The 20,758-nt window shown below is 53.7% G+C and overlaps 1 protein-coding gene across 1 annotated transcript; it reads right to left on the minus strand.

The window, feature by feature from the left end:
• Positions 1-3,984: 3,984 nt before the first annotated feature.
• TRIP13 (thyroid hormone receptor interactor 13) lies at positions 3,985-20,757 on the minus strand. The gene is made up of 13 exons (XM_088023543.1): positions 20,619-20,757; positions 19,857-20,022; positions 18,260-18,389; positions 17,446-17,501; positions 16,641-16,731; positions 15,146-15,218; positions 12,643-12,706; positions 11,728-11,814; positions 11,380-11,486; positions 9,279-9,432; positions 6,464-6,576; positions 5,303-5,372; positions 3,985-4,915 (listed from the first exon to the last, which is right to left on the minus strand). Exons 1-13 carry the CDS (start codon positions 20,708-20,710, stop codon positions 4,820-4,822), a joined length of 1,299 nt encoding a protein of 432 aa, XP_087879669.1. The 5' UTR covers positions 20,711-20,757; the 3' UTR covers positions 3,985-4,819.
• Position 20,758: the final 1 nt, after the last annotated feature.

The following is a 20,758-nucleotide window of genomic DNA, read 5'->3' on the forward strand; positions in this document are numbered from 1 at the left end:
CATACTTCCAGGGTACACAACCAAGGTGGATACATGAGGAAAGGTGATGGAGCCACAGAGACGAGAACACAGGGGACGGCACGGAAGACCCCGTCATGAACTGTGATCCACAGGGCAGGGGAGGTTTCAAGCAGTGAGTGTGAGCAGATGAGAGAGTCTCCCGTCATAGCCGATGACTCACATGCCGGAGGAGGATTGCTTCTCATATGAAATGGTGACTGTGCGTACAAAGATGGCCTCCAATCATCGCGTATGACTCCTGGTGAGGAAAGAGACCGCTAGTACAAACGATAACTCGGATGATGGGGCGCGCAGGCTCCGGGTCGCAAGTGAAACTCCCGCGACATGGGGAGAAGGGCCCCAGGTGCCCGCGATAGCTCGGGGGATGCAGAAAGGTTTCCAGCGACCATTCACAAGTTGGGTGATGGAGGAAAGCAGACCTCGTTGTAAGTGATCACTCGTGTGGATGAGGAGGGGATTGTCAGCCCTAGCTGTGGACTCGGCAGATACTCAACAGCGTTCAGGTGACAGAGGAGGATGATTTCCAGGCAAAAATGAGAAATCATAGAGGAAGGAAGGCAGACCGTGAAGGATAAGTCAGGTGGTAAAGACAGAAAGTAGCCAGTCATTGGATTATAACTCCGGTAACCCCGAGGGAACATATTCAGCCAAAAATGACAACTCGGGAAAAGAGAAAAAAAAGTTTCCAGAAATAAACATTCAGTAAGTTGGTAGGGAAGTAAGTGTTGCAGTCACAAATGGGGATGGGAGAGAAGGGTGGGTTTCCGTCAGAAACTACAACTTAGGAGATAGAGAAGGATCCAATCATGAATGGCAAGGGAGTTTGGTCGTAAACGATCATCAGGAGATAGAGGAGAAAGATTTCCACGGGAAGATGACAACTAAGGTCACGGAGAATTCTCCAGTCATACGTGGGAGCTCAGATGAGAGTGAAGAGGGGCTGCCTCGGGAACTGGCTGACGTGATTGGCCATGTTTCCCGTCGTGGCTGGAAAGTCCGGGCACCAGTGAACTTAGGAGCCAGGGCCAGGAGGTCTGCTGTCATGGGTGACAGGCGGGAAAGCTGTCCGCTTACCGACAACTCGTGGGAGAGGCGGAAGAATCCTGGCCGGACAACGGTGTCTCACACGACAGAGAAGACAGGCTTGACTGTGACTCCTCTGGTAGAGAAGCGTTCCTGGCCCAGTGAGAGCTCACAGGAGCAGCTTGCATCTGTGACGCGTCACGCCGGGGGTTGGCCCTGTCACGTGTGGGGACAAGAGGGAGAAGGGAGCGCGGGCTCAGACTGCCTGCTGTGCCGCGAGGGGTGACGACCCCTCTCCCACCCAGGAGGCTTGAGTTTCCCGCCAGCATCCGTGAGACGTCTTTGTTCTTGACTGCCCCCCAGAGCGGTCCAAGGGACCAGGCCTTTCTCCTGGCAGGGAACCCTACCAACAGGCTAACAAAGTCCAAACCGTGGGGTCTGCTTGGCAGTCTGAAGGCCCCCACGCCCAATCCCACTTCCTGCCCGGTTGGGGTGCCCACTGCCTGGTGGGGCAGGTGCCCAGCCAGCAGGGACACAGGAGGCTAAGCGTCACTGGCACTCGAGCCGTGGGATGCACTGGCCAGAGGGGTGTGTGAAGCGCTTGGAGGAATGACAAATGCAAGAACGGTGGCACTGGGTGGTCCCTACTAAGGTGTGAGGGTGTCCTGCATGCAGGACAGGAAAAGCTGAGAGCATCAGACAACAACTGTGAAGGAGCGTGAGGGCCCGGGATTCTCCAGACACTCAGAGAAGCGCAGCTCATGTGGCAGAAAAGCGGAGAATTCTGGGGTCAGGGAGCTGGACTCAAGACGATTGAGCGCTCCGTCGAGACACCAACGTTTAGGGGCCCTGGGGGATCCCAGACCATGACCCAGGGATGGGGCATCTGCGTGAATGGGCCCAAATCTAACTCCCAGACTCCTCAGGTCTTCTGAGCCTGCATTAGTGGCCCCAGAATGAGGGCTAAGTAGCACAACCCAGCTGGGGACCTGCCCGGCCCCCAGCGGAGGGAAGACATCGCACTGCCGAGGAGCACCTGAGCCAGACTCGGGGTGTCGCTGAGGGAGCTGGAGGGAAAGAGGTCTGTGAGAATTCAGGACTTCAGGTGTTTTCTCAGGGCATGGGCTTGGATCCCCCAGCGAAGACCCAAGGGATGAGCAAACCCACCGTGCAGGAGCCCTTAGAGGCCTGGAGAAGCTGAACGTGGCCACGTGGAGCCATGGCAGCCAAGGAAGGGGAGGGCAGGCCCCAGGCCTGTGCGAGGAGGGGCCGGGCAGCCGAGGCGGGGAAGGCCCACAGGAGCTGCATCTTCCAGCGTGTTGTTGGGAACGAAACAACATGCTCAACGTTGGGTCCCTGCTTGGTGAGGAGAGCCGGGGAAAACGGAACTGACCCCCCACAACAGCTTACCCAAACCAACAGCACGTGTTGGGGAAGGGTGAGGGGTGCGCCCAGCCCATCTGTTCACTCGCTGCCTGGTCCTTTCAAGGCCAGAACCCTGTGATGACCGTTGACCGTGGACTCCCTCAGGCTTGGCTAAGTGGTGGCCCCCCTGGCCCTGGTCCCCACACCTTTGTGCCAGGCATGGCCTCGTGGCTACAGTGGTCCATGGGGTTCCCATGGCCCCTGCCGCCCCCTCCCCTGCACAGAAGTCCATGGATCAGGCCCCTGATTTGGAGGCCTCAGAAGGGGCCCAGAAAGGTGGTCACACATGCACTAACCTGCCTGTGTGGTTCTCTCTCCCACGGTTCAATCTCCTGGCCCCTGTGGGCTTCTGGAGACAGCACTCTGGCCTGTTTCACCAGTGAGGAGTGGGCTGTCCACCAGAGGAACATAGCTCCACCTGCCCCTCGTGGCCAGGAGAGCCCCTTCCCCAGCCTGGCCCCAAGCCCATGGGAGCACCTAGCCGTGCTCAGCGATGAGCATCTGTCGGGGTTTGGCCACCACCCACAAAGTGCCCATGACAGCCTGTGCCAGGGGAGGAGCCCAGGACCTGTGTCCTCTGTCTGGGGGCCCAGGTGTGACCCCCTCCTCACACTTTGGCCCACCCATCTCCAGCAGGCCTCAGGACGGCCAAGTGGGTGGGATGGCCCACATCCCTTCGCCTTACGCGTGCCTGGTGAACAGGTCCTGAGGAGGCACTTGTGCTCCCCTGGCCCTGCCGCCCTCTCCCCTGCACATAAGTCCATACCCACGCACACCCCGAGGCACAGACATGCACACGGGAGGGGTGGGGCCACAGCCTGGCAGGGTTGGCGGCCTCTGCTAAGCACCCTGTCCGCCCTGGGGCCCCCGCTGAGCTCTGGAACCCCCTCTTGCCCCACCGTACGGGGCAGTGCCACCCTCTGGTGGCTCACGGGCAGACCCATCAGAGGCACCCACAGAACCTCTGGAGCCCACTTTCTGGGAAATGGGTCTTGGTCTGGTGGACGTCCCCACCCTTAGATCTCTCGTCCTCTGCCCGCAGGATCTGGCTCTAGGGCCGCACCCCCACCCAGTCCATCCCCCTAGGCCTCTCTTCCCCCTGCCCGTCTCCCGCATCCTGTTTTTCCACCTGTCTGCACCAGCCTGGTCCCTGGCCCCTTCCTTCCATCTGGGCACCTGTGGGCATCAGGCATTTTAGTAGCAAACTCACAAGATGAGGCTGTCTCAGGGTCCCCCAATCCTGGAGTATGGCATACCCCTCTTCTCCTGACCCTAGTCCCCAAGGACTGCACTTTCACCCCCACTACAGGGCCTCAAGGAAACCACAGAATCAGGCTCTGGTCCCTAAGTAGGAGTGGGTCCAAGCTCTGAATCTGGCTCTTGGTGCCATTCCCATAACAGGCTGTCCCTTCCTACACCTCAAAGCATAAAACTGGCTAAAAGCTAAACAATCATGTGAGTAATGTTTCAATAAAACTCAGAGCACTGGGGAGTGATAAGAAGATCAAAATGAGAAAATTCTGGGGAAAAGTTTTAATACTTAAAAAAGTTCTGCAACAAAAGTTAACATGTTCTTCAAAAATGTATATAAAACACAAACATGAAATTTTAGCGTAAGAGCAAAATACAACATTCCATGAGGCACGCCGATTAGCCAGTATACTTTACATTGTTAACGTGAATCTGCACTTGGGCCGCAGGAATGTGACTGAAGGAACAAAATGACAGGCCGAAGTACCACGTGATACTGCCTGTTGTGGGTGGCAGGGTGTGTGGCAAGAGCCAACCCGAACGCCGAGGCTGCACTTTCCCACAAACAGCACCGTGACTGATTATCATGAAGAACGCTCTACCTGGAATTTTTTTTTCCATTTCTAGAACACAGGAATAGGGTTTCTTTATTCATTAAGTCTCTAAAATGTGTGCACTCAATAAAACAAGCTCAGGTCAGAAAGCTGCCTTCTATCTTCAGTGCGGGAAACGTTTTTAATGTTGTGATTACTTTATTATAAGGTGATATAGTTTCTCTTTTGTTTCTTAAAACCTATGGTGACTGCCTCTTTCAAACCATATTTGTCAGCATTTTGTGTCTGATCCACCAGACACAGGATATGGAACGAGCACATCTAGACAGTTCTTCATAGGACAGAACGTGAATTAACGGCTTTCAAAATAGTGAAACTGACAGGCTGTTTGTCTTAAAACCATGTAAATACAACACACTTCTTTGAACACTGCTTAGCCTCAGGAGCTTCTGGCCTAGAGACGTGCGCCGAGTGTTTGGAGACTTCTGGGCAGCTGCTGCCGTGAGCAGTAACGTCACTTGCGACCCACAGGCAGGGAGCTCAGATCAAATGCAAGACGAGAGCGTCTTCCTTTCTTCAAACTGCTTGTCCACTGCCAGAGACAGGGCCTGCAGGAAGCCCTCGATGGTGACAGTGGGGGCCTGGAAGGAGACACAGGCACGGGGGCTGCTCCTGCCCACGCTGGGGCCACTGGCACCCCCCACCCCCACCGACAGCAGCAGGGGTGCACCCACAGCACAGGGCAAGGGGGGGGAACCAAGGTGCTGTTCTGCGTGAGCACCCCTGTGGGGGCCAGGGAGGGCCCAGTGTGGGCTCTCCATGAGCCACAGAGGTGTGTGAGGCACCAGCAGGCCATCTCCTCACCACAGAGGCAGCAAGGCGCACTCGTCCCCCTACCCAGGAGCCCATCACTTAGACACGGAGATAAATCAGGGTCCCGTGCAACTCCCGGCGAGGCCATACGCGGCCACACAGCGGTGGTGGGGACAGCAGAGTGCCAGAGGCAGGGAAGGCTGCGGGTGACTCACCTGGATGTACAGTGCGTGAGCCAGAAAAGGGAGTTTCCTTAGGACACGGCCACTGAGGCCCTCGCTCTTCCTGTGAACAGAACCGCGTTTGGGGACAGTCTCAGGCCCGTTTCCCTCCTCTCTGAAAGTCCCCTCCCCCATGGTTGGTCTCCCCCAGTCCTCAGCTACTGCCCCAGGCAGGACAGGGTCCTTGCTGCCCTAATGCGCCACCTGCCTAGGAGTGTGCGCATGACACAGTGGGGCACAGCTCCTCAGAAACCAGGCTGGTCCATGCCGATTTTTGTGAAGTGTCTGAACTGCCCTCCCTGCCCCATCTCAACCAGTTTAAATCTCTTCAACAGAGTATCCAAAAAATAATCTGTTCTTCAGGCTATCCCTTTGTTCAAAACCTTCCACAAGCCTCATGGCTTCGGAATGAAGTTCAAACTCACTGGTCAGAGCGTGGCCTGGTGGCCGCCTGCCACCACCTCATGTCCGTACTAAGACCCACCTGAGGTCCCCTGCACACATGGCACCTGCAGAGATCCCTGTTTCTCTCCAACTTATGCAAATTCTGTCCTTCGAGGCTCTGCTCCATCTCCCCCCTTCCCTCCTCACGCCCGATTACCAAAGCCATCTGAGAGGTGACAGCGCTGTCGGCTCTGGCCCCCAGCACACGTGTAGCCGTCGTCAGTGCTCGGGTATGGAGTGCCCCTCTCCTGACACCCAGGGCAGCCGGGCCATGCACTTCCCCTTACTTCCCAAAGCACCGAGTGTAGTACTCTGCAGTTATTCACTCTACTCACTCAAACAGAAACTTCCACTTTTTTCTTCTTGCCAGTTTGTACAAATTGAACAAATACCATTTTAGAAATCATCAGTATGTGAAGAGAGCCTTAATGTGAACGTCTATCTTTTCAGAGAGAAGCACAGCACTGTTTTCTGTTTTCTAAAGCTGCCTGTGGGAGGGCAGCTGACCTCTACCCTCTGGCCCAGGAATCCGGGGCCAGGGTGGTCGAGGGCTCTCAAAGCTCCCCTGGCACATAGCGACAAATGCCTCAGGATTCTACTCCCTGTCCTCTGACCCCACACCACCAGCCCAGGCTGCTACAGTCAGCTACAACCGCCCATTACCACAACAGACACACTTCTCTTGGTTACAAAAATGAAGTCAATTCACACCTTGAAATTTCACTCAAAAGGAGGCTCAACTTTGACACGTTGTTTTCAATGAAGCCAATCATCTCCAGCTCCCGGAGGGTCAGCAGCTGCTGGCGAGGGTATATGATCTGACACTGGAGACAGAGACGGGGCATTAGGGCAGGGTCCACAGGGCGGAGTGCAGGCCATCTGCCACGGGGACAGCCCCCAGAGAGCAGGCAATGACATCCCCTCTCACAGAAACACAAGCAGACACACCAGCACTCGGGCGGCTCCCTCTCGCTCACACACATGCCCCCACTCCTTCAAACACAGGTAAAAATACAAATGACAAAACATGTCTCAAGAGACGGGCAGCAACCCAGGCTCTTCTGTGCTTTTGGTCAAGATGTGTCTTGACCACATGTCAGAGCAGGGAGGGACTTGGAGAGGCTGAGGCCAGCCTGGTAATGGGTTCAATGGTATACCACAACCCAGTGGAGCAGAGTTGGGTCCAAGAACCAGGACTTGGCCTGCCTTTCGAGGACAGTCTCCACTTGTTTTTAAGATCAGACTGTTGTGTGGTGCAAAGGCACAGCCTGACCCTGGATCTGGGCCCCCGAGTTCCCTCATAGGCCAGGTGTCTGCCCGTGGGATACTCTTTGCCAGGTCAGGGCGCTCAGCGACCACTACTGAATGACTTCTAACGTGAACTCTTTTGACTAAGAAACCAGGAGAGAAAACAAAGAACAAATGGCTTTCTTCGTACGTTTTGGAGGTTTGGTGAAGGGTGTGGGTAAATTTAAAAGACAGGGTTTCTGTGGGAGTGTTCTCAGCTTTCTAAGTGACACTCCCTCAGACCCCCTGCAGCCTCCCTGGAACTGCCCCCCGCTGCCCCTCCCAGCGACATGGCCATCCAGGTGCACGTGAGAATTGCCAGCTCCTGACAGAGTGGGCCAGTCACATGCGACACCCTTCAGGACCGGCCAGATCTCCACTACATCATCGGAACATCCTAATTTCCTGTAAACCATCTGACTAAACCTTAGAACGTCTCCTGGATGCATGGCCCAAGTGCAAGTGTGACTGCGAGCAGGGTCCCATCACGCTGACCTCTCAGCAGCAACACTTTCTGGAGTCCACTTGGGACCTCAAGTCAAAGCTCCACGGGGCCCCTCCCTTTCTCCATGCCACCGAGAAGCAGGATGGGATGCACATGCCACGACCACCAGCTCACCCATCCCCATCACAGGCTGCGTCATCCTTGCTGAGGGCATCAGGGCCAGCTCCGTGAGCCCGGGCAGGGGTCAATCCCACCCCACCACCTGGTTATAGTGATACCATGACAACAATCACATGTAACTCCCTGTCTTTTGGCTGGCTTGGTTACTGCACATTTCCCAGATGCAAAGGTTCGAGGAATGCTGCTGTTGGAGCAGGTACTGCCTGCCTTGGGCCTGCTGTGCCCAGTGCCAGAACTCCTGGCACCCAGGTGCAAGACAGGTCCCTGTTAAAGTAATTCACATGAGATTGACTGTGACCATTGTCTTGCTCATGGCTGCTGTTAGAAAACAGGACCAAAGGGACATTAACACTGCAGCCAATGACAGCCTGTAAATGACAACCTCCTTAGGATGACCTTCCCGGCACTATGAGCTCCAGTCAGGAGGTCTCCCTGTGAACTAGGACCTCTAGTCAGGATGACCTGTGAACTATGATCTCCAGTAAGGATGGCGCCCCTGTGAATGACAATCTCCAGTCAAGAGGTCTCCCCATGAATGACAATTTCCCAGTCAGGGTGACCTCCCTGTGAACTATGACCTCCAGTCAGGATGACCTCCCTGTGAGCTCTGATCTCCAGTCAGGATGACATCTCTGTGGGCTATGACCTCCAGTCAGGATGACCTCCCTGTGAACTATGACCTCGAGTCAGATTGACCTCCCTGTGAGCTATGACCTCGTCAGGATGACCTCCCTGTGAACTATGACCTCGAGTCAGATTGACCTCCCTGTGAGCTATGACCTCGAGTCAGATTGACCTCCCTGTGAGCTATGACCTCGAGTCAGATTGACCTCCCTGTGAGCTATGACCTCGAGTCAGGATGACCTCCCTGTGAGCTATGACCTCCAGTCAGATTGACCTCCCTGTGAGCTATGACCTCGTCAGGATGACCTCCCTGTGAACTATGACCTCGAGTCAGATTGACCTCCCTGTGAGCTATGACCTCGAGTCAGATTGACCTCCCTGTGAACTATGACCTCCAGTCAGATTGACCTCCCTGTGAGCTATGACCTCGAGTCAGATTGACCTCCCTGTGAGCTATGACCTCGAGTCAGATTGACCTCCCTGTGAGCTATGACCTCCAGTCAGGATGACCTCCCTGTGAGCTATGACCTCCAGTCAGATTGACCTCCCTGTGAGCTATGACCTTGAGTCAGATTGACCTCCCTGTGAGCTATGACCTCCAGTCAGATTGACCTCCCTGTGAGCTATGACCTCCAGTCAGGATGACCTCCCTGTGAGCTATGACCTCTAGTCAGGAGGTCTCTCTGTGGACCAGGACATGCCGGCAGGCTACCACAGCCATTCCCCTCCCACTCACTCATCCCCGGCAGATAGGTAGATTAAATAGTCATGATCATCCCGTGCCAAAAGAACAAAAATACTGAGTCAGTGGCCACAATTTCAACTAACAGCTCAACCTGCCAGACACAACTGCAGTTTTCAACTTTTTAAGACCGTTAATGCTGCATTCAGATAACTCACTCCATGTTGGAATTAGCTACTTTGAGCTATGTCAGGGAATGGAAAAACATGAGAAATCTGCTGCTAGAAGAGTGAAAAGACACCCAGCACCTTCATCAGTTCTTCCAAACATGAGAGGTAGATTTTGAAGATGGCTGCTGCAGACGGCGGTCCAATGTACTGCCTAATGTCAGCCCTGTCCACGAAGGCCACGTCGATCCTCTCTGTGATGTTGGAAGTGGTCAGAATCACCACGTTGCAGTGCCTGAAGGTAGAGGAGTGTGCGCCAGTCACCGGGTACCTCAGTGACTCCCTCACACCCTCCGCCCATGAAAGTTCCGGTGTTCAGCCAGCATCCTAGCCACTGCACTCCAAGTCCCAACACGGGCCTACAATGTCTTCCGAGGCTCACGCCTGAGTGTCTGTGGGACTCCCAACTCCCCACCAGGCTCTCCTGGCCACAACACAGTGCACCAAACAGACCCTCTGCTCCTCTGCCTTCTGGAAAGTTCTCCTAAACTATCACTTCACTATTCCCTCTCCTCCCTCAACCGCGGTACGGTGAAGCTCTCACTTGTGTGCAGTCCTGACTGCCCCATCAACCTGCCTGGGCATGCCCAGGTGACTGCTCTCCACGCCGTTCTCATGACCCCCACACGTTGCAGAGCTGAACTATTTATCCTGTTTACCAGCTGCTTTCCCCTTTAGCTTCTAAGCTCTACAAAGAGAGCACTGTTGCCTAGTCTGTTCACTGACATGGGCCAGCACAGAGAAGGCCCAAGGCACTCTGGGGAGCATGTTCCCCTGCGGCCCATGGTTGGTATACAGGCTGCAGGAAGCTGAATGGCTAGCTTTACCTAGTGTCTAGCAACAGGTGCATAGCACAGGGTGAGCAGGGGTGAGCCAGTGAGGGTAGGGGCAGGGAGTATAGGGGTCCTAGGAGCCTAGAGTCAGATGCACACAAAGGAAGGTCTGGAAGGGTCACCTTGAGGAGCCTGAACAGGGAGCATGAAGTAAAGGGGGACAAGAAGGTACGAGGGAAACCAGAGGCCCACGTGTCTCTATTCCCTCCTGAGCCCACACCTGCTGGCAACAAGAGGGGCATTGGGGCTCAGTGGGAACCCTGGAAATGGGGGCTTCAGAGCTGAATGACTGGAGTGTGCCTGATACCTGGTCCAGGTGGTCCTGCAGGCCTCTAAGAGGTGAGCGATAGAGGGGAGAAGGCTAGGCATGGGCTGCCCAGGCTGCCCGAAGAGATGAAAGGCCAGTGGTAGAAACTGAGATGGTCTGGAGAGTGGAGGCTGGGGAGGGGTTGCCAGGGGTCAGATGCTGTAGAAAACTCCAGGGAGAACAAAGGCCCTCAGGTGAACAAGGCACAGGGGTAGAAACCAGACTGAGGAGCAGGGGCAGGGAAGGAAGCAGAGATGAGGAGGGGCTGCGCCTCGCACGTGGCTGGCCTGTTAGCAGGGTGGAAGCAAGCAGCCCCTGCAGTCTGCCCCAAGAGCCGCATCTCGGGAAATCAGAGCCTCTGTGGTAAAACCACCCTGAAGGCCTGGAGGAAACAGCCCTTAGCACAATTCAGTTCCCCGCGAGTCCACATGCAGTAAGCTAGCTTCCAGGCGGTGCTCTGGAGTCTGGCACCCTCAGGGGAGGACAGCACTCCCAGGACTAACCGTGAGAGCTGTTATCAGCAGAGGGGGCGGTGAAACACTGTGCAGAACACACAGGGGCTCTGGTTTGGACATTACTTCCTTGTGAGTCAGGTTAGTAGGAGTCACTCCCTAAAGCTGGATCAGCTTAGGGCACACTGACCACAGGCTCTGGACCTGCAAGGCTGGACTGGCCCCATGAAGGGCATGCAGGTGACACTCACCTGCCCATCGCCAGCCCTTCAAGGCCGACAAACCCTGGGCGGTGCTGGCACCAGTGCTTGAATGTGGCGTGTTTCACTCCTTGTCATGTGCTTCTCTGCAGCATGTGAGTTTTCACCACACTCAGGTTTTGTGTTACATTTTTGGTAGTTTAGTACAAGTACGTAATTCCTAATTATCACATTTAGCATATATACCACCTCAGATGGGCAAAGACAGAACCGATACTTAGCAGCAGCCGTTGTTTCCAGTCAGAGGAGCTGGAAGTAAGGTCTAGGGGTGTGCAGGCACCTCACACCCTGCCCGTGGCTTCTCACGTGAGGCCACCACGTCAGCATTACCTCTTAATCTGATCGATCTGGGTCAAGACGGCATTGACCACGCGTATGGCATCCGAAGGCTCGGCGCCTGCCCTGCAAGCATTGCGGGCAGCCGTGAGGCTCTCCACCTGTGGGGATGGGACAATAGGTGGAGAAGGGTAGCGCCTGGCCCCACGGGCAGCCATGGGATGCATCGAAGGAGCAAGTGGGGAACAAGTGAAGGGGTGTGCGGAGCCCACTCTGCCAGAAGCTGCACATGCGGGACACCGAGGAGGAGCGTGCTGCACGAACGGAGTGCTGGACGGAGGCCGGGCTCAGCCAGGGGTTGGATTTGCTTCAGTCACAGGTGTGATGTCCAGAGGCGCATACCTCATCAATCAGCACAAACACCAGAGCATCTTTGTCATCAATCAAGTCCTGAATCTTCTGGAACATCTTAGTTACCAGCTTGCCGCTCTGGAACCAAAATACTCCTTTAGTGTTGACTTGCACTCTTCACACTGCCTGGTGTATACTTGTACACCCATGGTCCCCAGCCAGCCTCAGACCGGGCCCAAGGGGCCCGCTAAGCCGACTGTCTCCTGACGGCCCCTTGGAGAAATACCTAAATCCAAGACACCAGGGCCACATGGAAGGAGGCCGACCACACGCTGCCTTGCCCTGTTCCATGCGCCAGGACAGCGAGCCTGAACCCACGCCGGCTCAGCTCTGGGCTGCTTGGCATGGGCGCCTCACACGCCATGCACTTCCTCCTTCCCTTTCCCTGCCATCCCCATGACCAGGAACAAGATGGGTCACAGATGCAAACATGCAAGCTGGGAGGTGCATGCCTTACAAGCGCTCCCTGTCCTGGCTTACCACCCACCAGAGGGATCTACTGCCACAGGCGCCTGGGCGGCATTCTCCTGTGCTGAGGGGCACTTATAACATCACCTTGGCTGAGCCCTGCGATTAAGAGAGAGGAACGAGGTTCAGGGCCCTGAGGGCGTGCTCAGCTGAGGATGCGGCCCTTGCTAGAATGAGGGTTCTCTCCCTAAGAGAAAGTTGAGTGTCTGTCCCACCCAAAGGTATGGATGTGACGAGCAGAGGGTCCTCTCAAGGCCGCACACTACTTCCAAGTTACTGCTTAGCTCGGGAACTTCCCTCTGACCCTGAAGTCAGCCACACAGTCACGTGTTGCCTATTTCTCATGTTCTTGGAGGAGAAGATTTGCCTACTACAGGGGGCACCTTTTCAACTACAAGGTTGGCAATCCTGAAAAGTAGAAGTGATGCTAATACTTACTTCCGAAAACCACTTAGAAAAGAGACTGTGGCTATTTATTTCAATTAATTGGCCATACCGGTACCTAGGAGGGTAAAACAGAGTTAAGACGACTGGTTTACAAATCGGGCACCCCCGTGGCACCCACTCCTTCTTTAGCACTGCCCACTAACTGGTTAATTCACCAGGGACTAACCAGGGCTCAAGGCAATCATGAATTACAAGGTAATACCAACAGGGGCTCAAATAACTGTGAAAACCTAACGACCTGCAGCCGGTGGTTCTGGCTGAAGCAAAGTGTTTTGAATGCAATAATATCTTCATTTGAACCAAGGCAAGAGTAAAATCTCCCTCACTTCTAATCTACTCATAATTCACATCTCCAGCGTTGTAAGAAATGTTACCAGTAGTAACCTAGCAGGCAAAACAAAACATAATCGCCAGAAACTTTCTGGCTGGAGCTGAACATGCTTTCTTCCTTCCCTAAAACTGAAGTGAGTGTGACAATCTGTTTCGCAGCACAAAATTACTTCCCGAGCCCGGGGCTGCCCAGATGCCGCAAAGTGACCCTCAGCACATACTGACTGAAGTCTACCACTGACCCTCTGCACGCACGGGAGGTGGCTGAGACCTGAACACGCTTAGCTCTAACTAAAAGCAGACAGGGAGCGAGACTGAGGCAGAAGGGAAAGCCGAGCCAGGTCCTTGCACCTGGAAAGTCCACACAAGAAAAACAGTCACTTTCAAAAAAATTATAACTGGCTTTCCATTTGCCAATTCTGTCTACAAAAGAGGGAAGGGGAGAGACAACCTAACGAAATAAAGATGGGGACGGCTGTACTTCCGGGAGTTGTATTTCTGGCAGCCACATCTTCAGTCTCCCGTGTTTTAGGAAATCACCCCAAGAGATCTTTAAGGCACGGATGTGTTTCAGTCAAGACAAAAACCAAGTTGCCAAGCATAGAATAAAGGACAGATATAGAGCAACTTCCCAACATAACAATACCTACAGGACATTTCTGAAAAGAAGAATAAAATATACCTCATAGGATTCCCTCCTCTAAAGTCCCACTGAGTAATGAGCATCAGATTAACCCTCTGAATTAATCAACCAGAAAATGAGACAAAATCACAAGGGCAGCTGCGAAGGGACTGGGTGGCAGGCAGGGAGGACTGTCAGCCCACACGGGACCTGAGCGGGCCGTAAGTGCTCTGGCTCTCTGCCTGCAGCACCCTCCAGCCACAGCCCTGGAGGGGACCCAAGAAGTGTGCAGCCACTGGGCCGACCTGGACTCAGAGGCCTGAGTTCAAGGAACCTGAGGCAGCTGGAGGCAACTAAGCAGAGTTCCAGAGGGGACGCAGATACTAGGAATAAGTCTCCAGGAATCATCACAGGGTCCTTCTGGGTCTTTGCTGAACACTCAGGGATGTGAGAAAAGGGAAATCCCATGAGGCTGGAGAGCCGTGAGCTGTACGGTTCCTGGTGTTCACAGCTGGGAAGTTCACGTTCCTAATGGCTCAAGTGGACAGTACCCACTATGACTCAGGGGGCTCCCCTGAGACCCTGGAAGGGCCTCACTTCAGCATTCAGTCTAGACCCCACTCCAACAAAGCTTAAGAACAAACCTCAAGAGGATCACACTAAATCACAAGTAACTGAAATGCCTACCAGAACAAAATCCAACAAAAACAAGGTCTGCATTTGATCAAAGCTTAACTGACACGCAGCAGAAACTGACCCCGAAGCAGAACCACCCAGCAATAGTGAGACTCAGAACTGACAACAACGATGGAATTAGCAGAAAAGAAAGTGGAACTGCTACTGTGTACACTTACTCGAGCATTTCAGCAAGGACACAGCATCAGAGAGTCGACAGGTGTAAAAGGAAACAAGCGGAACCTCCCGAAAAGAAATACACACTATCAGAAATGAAGACGTCGCTGAATGGAATTAAAAGCACATTAGATATTTTCAAAAATGGCCCAAAATGGAACACAGAAAATTCTAAAAACCTTTTGAGAAGACCAAAAAGCACATCAGTGGCCCGTGGGACAATATCAGGTCACTGAACCTGCAAATCAACAGAAAATGGGGAAGGGGTATCTGAAACAACAGCCACATAGAATCTAAAGGGGATGAAGCAGCCAGAGCTCAAGAAGAAACAGATCCAGCCTGAGAGACTTGGCCACTCCTCTCCCAGGTGACGGAACAGTGACCATCAGCAAGCATCCTGAGCTGCCACCCAACCATCCCACCCCTGAAAGCAGAAACCTGTTCCGATGCGTACAGGGGGTCACCAGAAAGACCACGTGCTGACTGTAAAGCAAGTGCCATCGATTTAAAAAGACGAGATTCTAACTTGGCACCGCTGAGTACTGAGGAATTAGTTAACCTGCCTTGAAAGAGCGGGACTATGTAGAGAGTCAAGGGAAATGATGAAAAACTAGAAACATCTCTGCGTCACAAATGAGAAGCAAGCGGCCCCACCCTGCTGCTCTCCTTTCTCAAATTACCAGAAGTTACCTGCATGAAAGTCTAATGGTCAGTTTCTGGGCTAATGCTTTACACAGGGATGTTTTTCCAGTTCCCGGAGGACCTGCAACAAAACCCAAGCAAATGTTAGGCCAGTGTTGTAACAAGTGGGTGCATTATGCACAGCATACAAAATAGGGAGAGCTCAATGCTATGAATGCTATTCCCCCAAGCACTGCTTGCTAACTACAAAGAAGCCCGCCAGCAGCGTGAGTGCCGTAAAATATCACCAAAACGCTTCACGAGTCTTTCCCTTTTCCTCCGAGTTTGAATTCAGCTCGTGTTTCTGGTCTTACCTCCCACGCCCCCAACAGAGCACTGCCTCCTGGCACGTGGGTCCCCTCAGCATCCCAAGAGGGCTACACTTCCTGGTTGACATCTTCAATGACACCCCCCTTGTCCCCACGTGTCCTTTGTAAAATCAAGACACCTGGCGAAAGGTCAAACACCTCTCATGACACTCAATTCACCAGGGCCGATGCTAAACCAGAACGGCAGCCAGGGGAGCATGGCTTCTTCCCCGTGGGCCACTTAGCACAGAGCCTGGCAGCAGCTCTGAGACCAATGTGAAGGACAAACCCATCTGTCAGGACAGGCACCTTCAACTCTGATTTTCTGCACACATTCTCAACAATTAAAAAAAAAAAAAAATTCTAAAGAGAAAATTAGCTATTTCACTAATTAAAATACCTACTGATTGCCTACTCAGAACCTAGTATTAGGACAATGTCCTGAGCGTGTTTGCTGCTTAAGAGACACTTTTTAGGACTGCATAGCAGCCTATAACCTTAACTGATATAAGAAGCTAATGACTTTGCACCCCTATTTCACTTGGGTATTCTCTCGATTCCTTTCTAACCAGTGACATCAAGAAAAACCCAATGCTTTTTTTTTTTAAAGATTTTATTTATTTATTTGACAGAGAGAGAGTGTGTGTGTGTACAAGCAGAGGAAGAGGGAGAAGCAGGGTCCCCGATGAGCAGGGAGCCCGATGTAGGACCCAATCCCAGGACGCTGGGATCATGACCTGAGCCGAAGGCAGACGCCCAACGACTAAGCCACCCAGGCGCCCCGAAAAACCCAATGTTTTCCTCAGAGGAGATTCAGACAGAATTTCAGTAGAGTATGGCTGTCATGCTTTACAGTCATAAAGGGAAGCTCCAAGGACACTACAAAGAAACGTGAGGCAATTTCTGCCCTAAGAATCATATGATCACTTGGGGGATTAGGCAGTTATTTGAAAAGTTTGATAATAATGTAGAAAAGTCACGAGGCAGTGATCAGGTGGCTGCCAAGTGGCAGGTCAAGTAGCAGATGCCCAGAGTAACATGAGCTAGATTGGCTTCTCAGGGAAAGGACATTCTAGGGCAACTCTGGCTACATCAGAAAACAGAGTGGTAACTCCTCAAAGATCAACGGGATGAGTAAAGAAGCCCGATTTCACACAGTTTCTCTTGTTAAATAAGTAAAAGCCCACATGCTTTACCATGCAGCAGCACCACCCGGTTCCAGGCGATGAGATTGCTGTCGACGTTCTTGTCTGAGAACAGCAAAGTCGTCATCACATAGTCAAGGAGCTGAGTGAAGAAAAGTAAAATGCAGTGGAGGTTCCCACCAGATGTGCTCATGGAGCTTACGCCCAGGGAGTGGGGACAGGCACCGGGCTGCCCCTTGGAAGCTGCCATCAGTGCCACCGGCGATGCCACATGAGGACACGCTGGCTGTTACAGTGTAAGCGTAAAGGACAAACACGAGGCTCACTTTCACAAAAGATGCCAAGATCGCACAAAGGGACGAGACTGGTCACGTGACAAGCATCTCTGACCTCGGGGACAACAGGGCAGTGGGCAAGCGGCAGCACATGTGCCCGAGACAGCAGCCAGGACTCTGTGTTCTCGCAGCCTGGGGGGAACGCAGGGGTGAACCCCCAGAGCCCCCCACAGCACGCAGAAGGGCCCTTCCCCCTGACGGGTTCAGACGAGCTAGGGCTTGCTCAGGCCTGCCCACCTGCTCTGTCTGACCTTTGGCTCTGCCTCCTCAGTCCCAATGGTTCTTAAGAGCACAATCCAATCAAAGTTGCCTTCACATTGGGCACCCTCCCCTTTCTCTCCCCAGAGACCACTCTGCTGGGGGGCAACCCCAGAGGACAGATAAGCAGGACACGAGCTACTGGTGCGCCTGAGTTCCCAAAGCCTATTTGAGTCAAAGGGCTCCAAGATGCTGGAGAACAACACAGTATTGATCCCACTTCAAATAACCGGCCTTCTTGGAAAATAGCACAAAAAACTTACATGAGATTTGACTTCCACATCATATACCAGGCTGTCCCAAAGCCCATGGAATTCCGCTGGGAGAGAATAAAACAAAAACCTAATTTTAGGAAAGCAGGCTATTACACTGACCACTGAGGTTTGTTCTGAGCCGCTGATGCTCTCCACTGCCCCACCCCTGGCCAGCTAAGATTCTCATTATAGGGAAGTTAAATTTTTGAACTTTTTCTTAACATCTGAATTCTTCTTAAAATTAGAGATGCTAAGTAACTGCCAGTCACATACCTTTTGACAGATAATTAAATGGAGTACAGAGTCACTTTCTTGTCATGTTACCCCACACAATTGTCTTTTGTGGACCTGCACTCTGCCACGAACACGACCCTGACCCACCACTCTCCCCGCCAGCCAGCACTTCGGCAAGGCAGCGGCAGGTCTAGTCCAGCTGTCAGGACCTCAGACATAAGCCCTGAGGACTGAGCTACCCACGACTCCACCTGCTAGAACCATGGCAAAGTCCTCAGAGAAAGAGAAGGCGGGAGGAAGGAGGTGCGCAGCAGGTGAGCAACTGGGCAGGAAAAGAACACCTTCAGATTCTCAATTAGCACCATCTTAGAGGGACCTGCCTGAAGGAACACAGTCTTACAGTGAAGATCTCTACTTTTCTCTCTTATGATATGCTTCCCATTTCACAAGAAATAAGACATGCTAAAAGCCTACAAAACAAACGGACGAATGCAAACTCCTCAGCTAACTGACTTGGAGAGCTCAGGCCACGTGCCGACGTCTGACCTTGTGTCTCGAGTGCGGCCCGCCTGTTGTCACTGTCACGCACCTGCAGGCAGGACCCAGTGACTTGCTGCAGTGATGTTCTCAGTCTCCTCTTCCAGAGTCTCACTGCTGGGGCCGCCCTCATTCAGCTGGAAGACGTGAAGTGCAATTGTGCAGGCACCCAGATCAATGGGCTGTGGTGAGAAGGGAAATCAAATAAATCCACAAAAACTGAAAAATAACTCACTTCTAATTCTAGTCATCAAAGTTAGATGGTAACATCCAAAAACAAAGGTCGAACATACAGAATGCTGGAAACCAGTTCTTAGATTAGATAGAAAAGCTACCATGTTCAGGTTTAGTATTAGCTCTTTTTTAAATAGCTCCCTCTGCCTTTATTCAAGAAAGGACTTTACTATTCTTTGTAATCATGAAAGTTACATGCTTGTTGAAAAAATACAAAAAAACACAGAAGGAAGAATGCCAAAGCCCCCCCCCAACATCCAACCTCGCCCACGTTTTGGTCTATGACACACCACACACACTTGACCAGACATGGATTCAGCTGCAGTTTTCTAACTGTGCCTTTCCCTCTCAGTAGAGCTTGGAAGCATTTTCTGTCAGTAGATAAAAATCTGGTGTGTGCTTTTTCACAGCTATACCACATTGGGTGTGGATGTATCATTTCCTTAGCCAACCTCTGACTGGTAGATAATTAAGATATCTCATAATTAAGATACCTCAAGTCGTTAGCTATTATCAACAAAATACATAAAGTATAGTTCGCATATCTTTACAAAGTTACACAATGAAGACAAATTTCTCTAGGTCAACGTGCCAACTCAAAGATAAGAATGTTAAAACCTGTCCTTTAATCTGTCCTCCCTCAGTAGTGCGGAAAGCTCTTCTGTTTCCTTCAGGCTGGCCAAAATCAAGTAGGATGGGTAAAGCTGACAAAGCCACAAGGGTTAGTCCCAGTGTACGAATGGAGAGATCCACCTCGCAAGCAAAATTTTAGTGCCAAGCCAATTCTTCCAAATTGATTCTTTACGAGACGCGAAGCACACAGACACAGGCGATGCATCTTCCTGAGGCAGACACTTCGGGTTGTTTTCCTACTGACAGAAGAGCCCCAACACAGCCACCCTTTCCACAAAGGTCGGGGGTGAGACGGTCCTCACGGTGGACTGGATGAAGACCATCCCCTCTGTAGCCGTAACCCCCATGTCTCCCATGGTCCTACGCTGGCCTCAAGAGCAGGGATCGGGCAGGGGTCCGGTCAGGGCAGCCCACCACCCCACCGCGCGGCATTCTGCCTCTGGTTTCCCATCTGTCCTCACGCTGTGCTGTGAGCTTCCGGACAGCGGGGTCCCATCTACTCCCAGCACCTGGCTCTTCACAGAGCCGGGGCCCACCTGAGAAACCATTAGATAAATCAGCCAGTTTCTGACAAGAGACCAGCAAAAAAGCACGCACGCATTCATGATACTTCTTTGTTTTTTTTGTTCTAAAAGTGAATTCTCCCTCCACCGTGGGGCTTGAACTCACGAACCCAAGATCAAGACCGCACAGTCCACGGGCTGAGCCAGCCAGGCACCCCCACGACACGGACTCTGTCTTCAGCTACGAGTTAAGGGTCCTCCTCGCAGTGAATTAGGTACCTGGGGGTCTTTCACCTTCAACTCCGTGTCGACAATAGACACGGAGTGCACGTTTCTGGTCAGAAAAGGCTCATCGAACTCAGTCCACGTGTAGTCCCCGAACACGATGTTATGTCTGTTGAGTAGCTTCCTAACGCTCTGCTTTATGTCTTCCTTCTTCGCGGTGCTGGCGAGACAAAAGACACGGTAGGTGACAACTCGGCGCGGTGACGCTGAGGCCCTCTCCGTTCCGGCCGCCCCGCCCCGCAGGGAGCAGCACGGGGCCCGCCCGGGCGTCGGCCCGCTTCTCCCTCCAAGGGGCGGCAGCCGTGCTTCCGCGGCCCCCGCCGACCGAAGGTGGGCACACGCTCGGCGCCCGGGCTCCACGACACCGCGGACCTGCCCGCGCTGGGGGTGCGCGCCGTGGCGGGAGCCCAGGCCTGCGACTCCCCCGACGCGACAGCGGCGCTCTCGGGGCGGCTCGGGCGGCTCCCGGAAGCCCTCCCAGGGCGGCGGCTGGCTCCGGGCGCACGGCTCCCTCCGCACCGCGCGCGGCCCTCGGAGCCCCGGGACCGCCCCTCGGGGGCCGGCAGCTCCGGGCGGGTCTCCCGCCGCCGCGCACAGGCCGCGCCCATCTCCGCGGGGTGAGCCCGGCGGCGGCGGCGGGCAGACGCCGCGCACGGTCGCGGGCCCCGTCCCCGCGCTCCCGCCGGAGCCTGGGGCCCCTTCGGTCCGGGCCGCGCGGGCGCCCCCGTACGACGGGCCGGGGCCCGCCGGGCTCACCTGCCGCCGCGCTGGTGCACCTCCACGTGCACGGTCTGCGCCTCGGCCACGCAGGGCAGCGCCTGCTTCAGGTCGCCCACGGCCTCGTCCATGGCGCCGCCGCCGCCGCCGCCGGGAGCAGCGGGGACCCGGCCGGAGCG

This window comes from Eumetopias jubatus, unplaced genomic scaffold (genome assembly GCF_037043125.1).
Source record: "Eumetopias jubatus isolate StellerSeaLion01/CBP00866 unplaced genomic scaffold, mEumJub1_p1.0 scaffold_5, whole genome shotgun sequence".
Taxonomy (NCBI): domain Eukaryota; kingdom Metazoa; phylum Chordata; class Mammalia; order Carnivora; family Otariidae; genus Eumetopias; species Eumetopias jubatus.

Excerpts from the sequence above, each read along its gene's own strand:
- TRIP13 (XM_088023543.1), bottom strand. The coding sequence starts at position 20,710 with ATGGACGAGGCCGTGGGCGACCTGAAGCAGGCGCTGCCCTGCGTGGCC. Across the intron at positions 20,023-20,618 it reads GTGCACCAGCGCGGCGGCAG|CACCGCGAAGAAGGAAGACA; the intron begins GTGAGCCCGGCG and ends TTGTCTCGCCAG. Across the intron at positions 17,502-18,259 it reads TCACTGGGTCCTGCCTGCAG|CGGAATTCCATGGGCTTTGG; the intron begins GTGCGTGACAGT and ends ATTCTCTCCCAG.